Raw genomic sequence first — 12,075 nt, 5'->3', positions numbered from 1 at the left:
GCTACGGAGGACACACAAGCACTGTGAAACGGGAATAGGGAACGGAAAACGCCACGGTAGCAGAGCACAGGGGATACGTAACCCCCCTTATCAAATATAAATCGCAGATTGACAAATAAAGGACACGGACTCTTGGAAATAAGAAGACCATCAAGAAAATCTCGAACGAAAATATTTTAGCCACCACGGCGAGGGAACAATGAAGGATCGTACGCAAGAACTACGAAGTGTAAGCTTATATATTTCTACCATCACTGCACTCCTCCCCTGGTCCCTCTCCTCCCATCTCCTCGAATCACCACCGCAGTCGGGCGTTAGCGGATGGCCTCTCGCGGATAGCTGAAGGGAAATGCTGTACATCAGAACCACGTAGTCTTTTCGGGGGCTTATTTAGTATTTGCACGTCCATTTTATATCTTAGCTCGAGTATCATAATGCGCGTATGTGTTAATGGCGGTGGCCATGCGTGCTGTTTTAAATGTGATATAGGCTATGCAAGGTGAAAAAAGAGTTACTGCCGAGGATCAATCAAAATGCAGAATGCAATACAAGTCTTGCACAAATACGCAAGCAATTACATCGATGCTGCCAATGTAGTGAATGATTTCTGTAGGTTATAAACCTGTAGCCCGTATGCTTATTAGACGCTATGCATCTGTGTGAGAGGCCAATATGGTCTGTTTTAAATTGTTCCAACCATGGCAGACTCTACATAGTGGATGCGATGAAGCACAGAGGTCCTCGGTAGATCCTTAGACGATCCGTAGACGCTTCCTGCATCCCCAAGGATGGAGCTAATACGCCATTCGTGTTGCATTCACATTTTTATGCCTGGTTGGTGGTAGGGTTTTAACGGAGTGGGACGGGGTCGACTGGCGTTGGGTTGGCCCGAGGAGGAGGTGATGATGGTGAGGGGGGTATATGGTGGATAATTATTACATATCTGAATATGCCCCCCCCTCCCTAAAAAGAAGCCGGTATGAGATGAAAATAGGAAATAGTCGACTATACCGTAAACATTATTTCATTATGTCGATTAATTCGATTAGATTCGAACACCTTGCACCACTGTATCATCTGCACTACGGCCCCGTCCCTTCCATTTTCTGAGGTAGCCTACAATTTGCACGTCAGTGGATGAAGGAGAAGTCTTGTTGAACATATTGTCTTTTTAGTATATCGAGTTGAGAGTGCGAGCGAGCGAGTATGAGAGTAGGCTAGAGCAGAATTATATTCCCAAAAAAAAGGTCAGAAATCAAATCAATGCTAGGCCCATGGCTTTTTGGCGTTGCCCAACCTCTGTCTCCGGATCAATAAAAATCCGAGAGGAAACGCCTGGACCGCTGCTCTGCACCCCTTGATTTAAGATCTCTCTCACACACACTCACTCACTCTCTCACACACACACGCACACACGGGAGAGAAGGTGTGGGGGGGGTTGTTTCCCTGTTGCAAATGTTGGCTGTAAAACTGTCAAAATCACACCCATTTTGGCCAGAGGTAATACCACGAATGCATCAAATAATTAATATCCTTAAACATGTAATGCGTCCATTAGAGAATAGAAAGAGAGTGTTTGAGTGGCCACTGCAGACCTTGTGCGACCAAAATCTTCCGGGGTTGATGAAGCGGCATGGCGGTTTACGCTATGTGATGTGGGTAAAACAATTTCAGGAGTGGTTCTGTCTCGGGAACAGAGAGGGTTCCTGATAGGCGAGGAAACCCGAGCTGCTGCCCCCAACCCACCCTCTCCTATTCTGAGGGACAACGTTGAAATGGACAAAACGCTGTTAAACGACTGTTTAGCTGAATGACTAATGAACAGCCTCCCTCAAAGTATGTGTCAATGACAGTATTGCATTTTGAGTTTCTGCCAACAGATGCGATATGATCGAGTAATAATGACATTTTATGTAATCATCAACATCACTGTGACGTATTGGTCGCGCTACATCCTACCCCTATGAGGAAATCGTCTGCGAAACGCACGGTTTATTCGAAATGGTGAGAGATAAATAGACTGATATAAAAAAGACAGGGAACTATATGAAGCATTTTTGTCATGTCTGGTTCCTTTCTGGCAATGAGTTGGCCATGCAATTGTGAAGAGGTCAGTGTCGTGCATGTGTCGTGAGAGTCTGCATCCACTCTCATTGATCAGAGACGCAGGCAGAAACAGCAAGCACTTGAACATTGTTCAAATACAGCCTATTATTTATCTCATCACAGCACACATAGACTACCTCCCTCAACTAAAAGAAATACGGGAACTGTTAGCACATCCTTAGGCCATGTACAACCTCTCTCTCTCTCTCTCTCTCTCTCTATCACACACGCGCGCGCGCTTTCTCGCTTTTTCATTATCTCTCTGTGTATGTGGGTGTGTGCATGCGGGCAGGCTATATGTCATGCATAAACGCATAAAGTAAAATAAGAGAAGGTGGCATGGGTATTAATCCCACTCCTCTGTCCCTCGCTCTCTATCTCTCCATCTCTCTCTGTTCTTATAAAATGATCACAAGAAAATCTGAATGAGAATGTTGAGCTCTGCATTTACATTGTGTGTAAGCAATACATCAGGAGACGACTGTTGCCTTCTCTGCTACACGAATGGTTAGCATGGCAAATGGCGCAGTGGGCCTGTTATTTCAGCACCGCTTGAAGAAAGTTAACCATGTGTTAAGATAGGCTACTCCAGCTAAAACATACAGAAACTAAAGGTAATCCCTTTGCCTTTAGATAATGGCTTTTGCTGTGGTTGTGTTGAGCCTGCAGGTAAAGGAGGCTCTGTGTGGAAACGCTCGCTCGCCCCTCAGTGAGCTGTTAATGTGTTCTTCCCCGTTCCCTTTTCAGGGGACTGCCGCCCCCTTACATGGAAAACATTAATTCCGGATATTTGCATGAAGGCATTATAGCTTAGGCTATCCCTCATCGTGCTGCTGTCTCATCTCATCCAAGCGTGAATTAGTTTCTATGGTCGTTTTACTTGTTTGCCAAAGGACTGAGGGGCCTAGACCTGTCTAATCCAAACAGAACCCCTCAGGTTTGATTGAGATTATGCCATCGGCAGAGTTCAAAGGTCAGCTACTTCCATTCAGCTGTCTCCATTCAGCTGTCAAGACTTTTTCTTGACTTATTGTCTCTATGGCTGGAACAGACACTGAATTGAATACATCTAATCATCAGTTGGCATTATTGAGGATATAGAGTATTTGCTTTTAGAGGTTTCTTACCTTTCAAATCAATGGATAATGAAATTATAACACATCAAGATACGTCATAGCAAAGTCCATTGTCACTGTTGGCTAATTTAATATTGTCTATAATCACCCAACTCACTCACTAAATCACCTAACTCACTATTGGGTTGCCTGGTGCCTGTCTAGTCCTTTAGACCTTTCTGGAACCTCATGGGTTCATGTGAGGGTGTAAGGCTACTTTAAGCTCTTGCGTCCAAAATATAGTCTTCCAAGCCCAGAGCAACATAGCTGTCTGTGACAGAGTGATGAAGATCCTTCTACCCTGGGGCAGTGCCAGTGACAGCATCTGCTCCTCTTTCCCCAATCAAAAGCCAATTAAAGACACCAAACAAATAAGCACCAGAGAGCGTGGTGGAGCCAGGCATGCAAGGCCAGGCCAGGGTGCCATCATGGGCAGCCATGACAGAAGAGGCGCTCCGGAGCAATCCCATGATTCAGCTGTGCACAGTACAACAGTGACATGGCTGAGTTTTGCTTTTTTATGTTTATCTATGTCTGGTGATTGAAGCTCAGCTTGAATGCTTACGGTGCTGTGTGTGTGTGTGTGTGTGTGTGTGTGTGTGTGTGTGTGTGTGTTTGCATGATTCCAATGTTATGCTAGAACGGGAAAAACTGATGCTTGTCATGAGGTGAATCATAGTGATTCATTAATGTAATGAATTTTTTCGTATTGACCACACACGCAGGCCTTGGTGCTTCATCACGGCAAATTCTCCACTGCTATATTTGGTACAGTTATAGGAATTGGATCAATAAGCTCTCCAGCCAGTTATTTTATGGGTCTGGGCCATGGATATCATTTCAGATAAGGAGATTGAGGTTGCTGCCGAACAGCAGTTGTAAGAAAACGAGAGAGATGAAAAGAGGAGAGAGAGAGAGAGAGAAAGAGAGGCTCCAAATTTGCATTGTCATTGCAGCCAGTCTTGAATTGACCCTGAGCAGCGCTTGGCTTCCTGGTCTAGCCGGTGTGTGTGCAGGACAGGACAGGGATGTTTTCCTCAGTAAGGGTGGAATGCGCCAGGGGCCATCTGGGCCTTCTATGATTAAAACTCTCAGCCCCCCCAAAAAAAAAACCCTACATAATATTCCCTATATTAGAGTAGCTACATATAACAACAACAAATGAGGGTGCGTTTCCCAAAACCATAGTTGCTAACCTGTTAGCAACATAGTTGGTTGTCAATGGGAAATTGCATTGCAACCAACGAAGTTGCTAACTTAGTTAGCAGCTATGGTTTTGGGAAACACGCCCCTGTATAATAGCAGAGGTGATATATTTCATGTGATTCTGTGTGGTATGTCTCGTGTAGATGTTGTTTTGTCATGAGCATCACGCTAAAGCAAATCCCTAACAACTGTCGAGTTGCGTGGCATTGCAGTGTTAAGTCTTGAATCAGGTTGAGCACTGAACGCAGCGGCTGACTGGTCGGCGGAGCGGTTGGTTGCCTGGTGAGGATAATAAGACGGGGCAGTGCTGTTGCAGCCCAACGCCTTTCATATGACCCTGGGTGGAGCGTCTAGGAGCGCCCCGCGGGCACGTACTTGGAATGGACACGCTTGTCTTCCCTGCGTCTGGTGGCGATCGGCATGCTTAACATGGAGCTGGAGCAGTTGTGCGTGGTCGCCGGGGTCTGTGGCACTGACTTCTGATGTGCTCGTCGGCAGCCGCTGCCTGATCCATACATATCAAGCAGGCGCGCCACACAATGTTAGGTATCATGTTACTCTGCGTGTAACTGTCAACTAGTGTGAATGGCCTCAAACTCCCAGGCAACCATTGCTGGGAGAGAGGGAGAAAAGGCGTGTGACTGTCACATCAGTAGGCAACGAATGGTCACACTTGTCTCAGAATCTCTCGTTTTTTAATTGCTTTTCATCTTATTTCATTTCGTTTTTTTGTGGTCTCGTCCGTCACCCCCCCCCCCCGCCCGAATTTTGACGGTACGACTGTCGACGGCAGCACGTTCTATCCGTCTATGTGTCGATGTTGAGGAGTGAGTCAGCGCTGTTGAGCTGTTGAGTCAAAAGAGGCAGGCAGCCAGCTCAGAGCCCAGCCCTGAGAACCATGTTCACCAGAACGAAGAGAGAGATAGAGAGAGAGATGTACCGAGAGAGAGAGAGAGAGAGAGAGATGTACCGAGAGAACATGCACTTAAATAACGACTCGATGGCCTGCTTTGAAACGAAAGAAGCGCCTGTCCACATTCATCCACATCATGGATCAGTTCCTCGACTTCCCTAACAAGGCTTACTTAACAGGGAGGAAATAAGGTAGAATTATGAGGTATCGTAATAATGGGATACATTTATTCGCTGTGATATCATGACATTCAACCCACTGACATGAATTCATTTGGACAGTGTGATAAATATGTCACAAGGCAGTTTTATATGCACACAGTAGATTATAGATTAGTTTTACCCACCAACCTGCTAGCCACTACAGCCCCCTGAGGAGCTGACTCAGACGGACTGTGTTCTCCATCACCTGGGCGTCCATCGAGACAGCTCCGTGTCTCTCAGACATGATGACCAGTCACACCACCCACTTGGGAGTCGGCAAGGAGACCTCTTGTAACAGTATTACTGCGGTGCTTTTGTATCGTCTCTGAAAGGGGAATTAAGTGGAAGTACAGAATGTAGAATCTCGTCATAGAACATAGAGTGTCATGTAGAATGTATCTGTGGAATGCACGTCCAGTGATTCCATAGAATTCATAGGATGAAGAATCTGCCCCTGAGAATTGCATTTAAGAAAGAGGGTCCTGGAGGTTTACAGTTATGTAATAGCTCTGCTATAGAAGTGAAAGACATCTTACTTTGTTATGTCATGCATTTCACAAATAGCTCAATGTATGTTGCATTCATTCAGAAGTTAATGCGTTTATGTCTGTTAGCATGAAGGCATTTGAAGCACAGAGCACCACACAGGGTAAAAGATGATGCAAGAGGGGAGCCTTGCAAAGCAAACTAATTTGGCTCAACTCCACTGCTGTGTCATTAAGGAAGTAGTGTTGTGCGCTACGGAGCTCGTCTAACGAGAAAAGGGATATTCAATGATATGCTAATAACCGGATAGCAATCAAGTGAACGTCAGGAGAATCCTGATGTCAGGGACGATATTGATCATTTCAGGCTGACGAATTGGTCAGCTGCCACCAAACAGTTCTGGGAGGGCGCTGAGAGAAAGGAAGGCCATTACTGTGATTTATGTCTTATTGGCCACCCTGGACAGTCCATAGGCTCTCATACATTTTAAAGCCTTTGTCCTTTTAAAATTGTGTTGCAGAGAATTTAAGGAAAGGGCATATTTATGGCTTTTATCTGAGGTGGGGGATTTAAACAAAAAATAAACACAAAGGAGCTTCTCGGTTGGGTTCACATGATTGGGATCAGGAGGATTTATAACTCTAAACGCCACAGATACCACGAAGGTATTGCACGTGCACTAAAGATGAAAGAATACTCTCATCTTTGTCAAACAGTCTGATCGGGAGAATAATGTGCAACTTTTCTTTTTTGCATATACAATGTTATGAGTATTAATGTTTCATGTTATGAGTATTAATTTTTCATGTATGGTGTGTGTGTGTGTGGTGTGTGTGTGTGTGTGTGTGTGTGTGCGCGCCGCGCGTCCATGTGTGAGTGTGTGCGCGTGTGTGTATGTGTAATTCCGTGTGTGTGTGTGTATGTGTGCTTCCATCTGCATGTGCGTGTGTGTGTGTGGTGTGTGTGTGTGTTTGTTGGCTAGCTACATTGCCAGTAAAAATGGCCCTGGAACAGCTCCATCTGATTTAATCTCTCCTCAGAAAGGTTTAAAGCAAGTAGGCTGATCAAAATCTGCTCACATTTACATAAAACACCCTAAAAAAAAAAAAAGTAATCTTAAAGCACCCGAGTGTGTGGACCACACAAGACCAAAGAGATTGTTGTTGACTTCCTCGAGAGGTCACACCCAACACCTGCCACTGACCATGCGTGCTGTGGTGGAGAGCGAAGCAGTGGGGTGTGTGTGACCACCAACACTGTGTGTGTTTGTTGGCTCCACCAGCTACCATTGAGAGCATCCTCTCCAGCTGTATCGCTGTGTGGGCGGAAGCTGCACTGAATACAACAAAATGGCCCTAGTGAACAGCTCCATCTCCCTGAAGGACATTTACACCACCCACCTCACCCGTCTCCTCAGCTCACAATCTGTTTGTTTAAAGTACAGAAGCCTGCGCCCCCAAGACTACCAGACTCACCAACAGCTTCATACAAGGATGCTGAACTCTCTCCCTCCTCTCCCCCCTCCCACCCTCAGCTACATAACATTGGACATGGACCCAAAAAAACTTTACAACTTGGTGTTGTTGTCCTAACCAACCACTAAAAAGGTCAAACAGAACTTAAAGCCTGACTTTGCACTAGTATTTTATTGATCGTCTATGCACAATTTCAACCAAATTTTGCTGCTCTTATTTTTTCATTATTATATGTGCCCTCTTATTTACTTATTTACTTACTTTTTTTTACTTGAATGTTATGTTATGTTTGTCTGTGGACCTAAATTACAAAATACACTGGGCGCTCCTTTGTATGTCTGGAACATGTGAAGAAATTGACAATCGGCTTGACTTTGAAAGCGGCACTCGCTCAACCACATACAGGGGGGTGGGGGGGGAGTGGGGTGAGCGGCAGAGCTGAACGCCGGTCGACAACATTGTCTGCGGCAGCGAGGGAATTTGGTGATGCAGCAGGAGAAAATGGATCAATCAGCGACTCAGTGTGGCTTCATCTTCCTAATTGGCAATTTGCTGTTCGCAGTGAAGAGAGGAGGAAAAAATGTCATTACCTGCACTCTCTCTGCTGGAAGATGCCGAATTATGGCTACTGCCTCCATGATTTCTCACCTCCTCTAACAAATGTCAAGAGTGATGTTACTATTCTTTCCTTTTACCTTCTTCTTTCTTGCTCAGTCACACGCTGAAGACAATGTATTGATTGCTCAGTATTTTCTATCTATGACACGTTGGTTTAGCAGGCAGAAGCCAACCCCCCGGTGGCTACACTGTAACTAAGGTGACTAAGACTTTCCGGAATGTGCCATCATGATCATCACAGCGACTAACAGTCTGGGAAACGGAAGCTCACAGTGTCAGGGAACAGGTTAGCTTAGCATTAGCATGGGTGGAATAAGTGATAATGTCTTATGAAGTACATTTATTTTTTTTCCCCAAATTGATTTTATATTTCACCAGTAGATTTCCATGTATTCATTTTTTTTCTGCAGGATTTTAAAGATACTATCATCTATCATCATATAAATAATGTATTACCAAAAAAGAGCTCATGACAAATTAACTGAACTATTAAGGCCCTATATAAGACTAGGGTTGCAAAGGGGTGGAAAATTTCTGGTAAATTTCCGGAAACTTACCGGAAACTTTCCATGGGAAGTTAAGCTGGGGAATTTTGGAAATATTCCAAATTGGAAACTTTCATGGAATTAAAGGAAATTATGGGAATTAATGGGAATTTACGGGAATTAACTGGGAGTTTTTTGTAATTCCTACTGTTTCATATACAGACATTAACATTTTGTTTTCAGAATAAGTACACGATTTGTTTGTTAGTATTTTTCGTTTAGCTTAGCATACAAAGATAGCTAACATGCTAGCGGGAATCCCATTCTCTGCCTATGGTTAACTAGCGTGCTAAGCTAGTGACACTGAAACCACTGAACTGCCCAAGATACACCACACCACTCAACAACAAAATCCAATTGGTTGGAACATTGATTGACAATCAGTTTGTTCAGTTAGAATCCCAGAAAATGGTAAAACAAATAATGACACAACATGCCACCCCAACCCAACCTTATAGATTATGTAAATTATATATAAATTGTCAAGCTTAATCAGACAGATTAATCGTCCCATTACAGTTTATGCAAAATGACGTACACCCATTTGAATGAGGACAAAAGTGGCGACAAGCCCATAACTGGGCAACTCTGTTTGCAAACTTCCCCCAGTTTCACACCAGTTATTCCCACGAGATGACATTTTCACTGGGAATTGATTTTCCCCATGCACATGAACGCACCATAGGTTTCCTTTATGTCTAGTATACGCTGATTGCTGTGTGCATGGGATTGACGCCTGTGCAGGGTAGAAATTTGACTGAAATTGCATTAAATCAGGTTGTTTTAACTAATATTATGCTGCAAGATGGGGTTTTGTCCATTACATTTAAGTTCCCTGTTATAGACTAACTAGCCATATTAAAAATTCCCAGTTTATTCCCATTAATTCCCGTTTATTCCCGTTAATTTCCGTATATTCCTGTTAATTCCCATGGAAAGTTTCCAACTTTGAAAATTCCCGGAATTTTGCAACACTATATAATACCCACTATATGGGTGGGGTTAGTACTCTCAGGTAGCAGCTAACAGCAGCTAGTTATAGATAGATAGATATTTTTTCATCTGGCCCAGATCTGCCACATTTTCACCACCTCAGGGCTCAGTGGCTAAAAAACATGGACAACGTGGCGTCACAACACGCACATTACGTTCTGGGGAAATGATGGACATATTGGCAAACTTGAAGTCAAAGTCTGCACAATGAGTGCTTTTCGGAGGCAGGGCAGTAAACAGAAGTCACCAGAGGCCGGAAGTCACTATATTTAGTTTAATGTCTGCGGTTTTTCAGCTTTTCTGACTGAGCGTCCCCTGTTTTTTACAGACCTCGTCATGGCTCTAATCACCCCCCCGGCTGTAGCTCTCTGGGTTTCATGCCATGCCATTCCACTGATGTTGTTCATTCCTCTCACTTACTAAATCGCAATACTGAGAAATGCTTACTGAATGAACGTTGTTGTTGTGTCTTATAGTAGTATTATAGTGCTAGCAAAATCAACCACTCTGGTCCTCCGTGTACCGTTCAGCATGGTCATCACTGCCATGCATTTCATATATGTGTGTCTTTTAGTATGTTTCAGCTATAATTGTATGTGTGTCAAGCATGCATTTTATTCAATGTAAGAGTTACCCATGCTCCCATAAAAACTTCAATTCAGTACTGGAACCTCACTGTAGTACTGTAACCGTTCCACACTCTACCCCATATTCTAGCAAACATTCTGCATTTATGATTTATCAGAGTAGAGTGCTCCAACCCCAGTCTGTTTGATGGGTACCCTCAGAAGCCTGAGAATAGCCCGTTCCAAGGTCCACGTTTAGTAGGCGGCTGTCTCGCAGCATCTTGACCTTGTTTGTAGCTGCTGTTAAAAGACTCCCATGTTGGTCTCTTACTGCTGACTCAGGCTGAAGGCCACACTATCTATTTCCAACCATGGCTTCACTGGTCTCCTGTCTTTAGGCCTGGGCTACAATGCAATACCACACAGAAGAGAATGTAAACAAGCAAAGAACAAATAACAAATAAATAGCTTAATAGTGTCGTTATTTTTACAGGTGCACACGGACCTCACAAGACTGGTAAAATAATTTCTGCCATGAGCTTTGGGTTTTGAGAGTGAAAAGAGAGAGAGAGAGATAGAGAGAGAGAGAGATAGCTAAAGAAAGACAGGGAACAGCACACACTAAAGCATCTCTGTGTTAACCCGTCCAGGACAACTGTGTGTTTTTTACGAGGCCAGTTTCTCTTTTTTGTGTGTGCTTGCATCTGTGGCAGGCTCAGCTGCAGGTACCTGCCCCAGCATCCCAGTCATCATGATGAGAGGACATTAGCTAATGGCCCTAATTGTGTGGGTCAGAGAACACAGGGACAATAGCAGGCCAGCCGACCCCACCGCCACTACCAAAGCCCTTCCTCATAGATGCATCATGGGAAGTGTAGTACTTGCGGGCCATCTGTATTCACCCCCAGCACCTGAGAGATTACCAGGGGACTTATATAACGCATGACGCCAGGCAGGCAGAGATAGGAGGATGCCAGCGAGAGAGAGGAGAGGAGGGGGGCGGGGGGAGGTCGATGGATGACGGTGTGGGTGCAGGGAGGGGGGCAGTAGCTTTAAGACCTTGAGGTAGACGTGATTCTGGAGGGACATTTTTTTATCTCCTTCTCTCACATGGAAGTGAGTTGCTGACCCCCTGTTTTTGGTAACAGATGCTGTTTATTAAACTGCATCACTATCTCTCTCTCTCACACACACACACATACACACACACACACTCTCCCCTCCCCCATCCTTCCGTCTTTTGCTCTCTCGCTCTCTGAATGTCCCTCCCATCCCCCACTCTTCTCTCTCTCACATACACACACACTTCCCCACTCTCTCCCTTCACTCTCTCTCTCCCCTCCCCCACTGCTGCTCTCTCTCTCTCTCTTTTCTCTTGACCCTCTCTCTCTCTCTCCCCCCTGCCCCCACCTTTCTCTTGCCCTCTCTCTCTCTCTCCCCTCCCCCACTGCTGCTCTCTCTCTCTCTCTTTTCTCTTGACCCTCTCTCTCTCTCTCCCCCCCTCCCCCACTGCTGCTCTCTCTCTCTCTCTTTTCTCTTGACCCTCTCTCTCTCTCCCCCCCCCATTTTTCCCTCCTCTCCTCTCCCTCTCCTCTCCCTCCCCCTCTCCTCCCTCTCCCCCCTCTCCCTCTCCTCTCCCTCTCCTCCTCCTCTCCCTCTCCTCTCCCTCCTCTCCTCCCCTCTCCTCTCCCTCTCCCTCCTCTCCTCCCCCTCTCCTCTCCTCTCCTCCCTCCCTCTCCTCTCCTCTCCTCTCCCCCCTCCCCTCTCCTCTCCTCCCCCCTCCCCCCTCCCTCCTCCCTCCCCTCCTCTCCTCCTCTCCTCCCCTCCCTCCCCTCCCTCCCTCCTCCCT

The 12,075-nt window shown here is 45.4% G+C and overlaps 1 protein-coding gene across 1 annotated transcript in view; it reads left to right on the top strand.

Moving 5' to 3' along the window:
* The window catches only part of stx1b (syntaxin 1B), a 59,277-nt gene that overhangs the window by 69 nt on the left and 47,133 nt on the right, over positions 1–12,075 (top strand). The window contains exon 1 of the mRNA XM_048245249.1: positions 1–229. This exon is cut by the window's left edge and continues 69 nt beyond it. Within this exon, the coding sequence (XP_048101206.1) occupies positions 200–229 (30 nt within the window). The 5' untranslated portion in view covers positions 1–199. The remainder of the gene's footprint in view (positions 230–12,075) is intronic.

The sequence above is a fragment of the Alosa alosa genome, chromosome 6 (assembly GCF_017589495.1).
Source record: "Alosa alosa isolate M-15738 ecotype Scorff River chromosome 6, AALO_Geno_1.1, whole genome shotgun sequence".
Taxonomy (NCBI): Eukaryota; Metazoa; Chordata; class Actinopteri; order Clupeiformes; family Clupeidae; genus Alosa; species Alosa alosa.
This window is presented reverse-complemented; position numbering and strand designations above follow the sequence as displayed.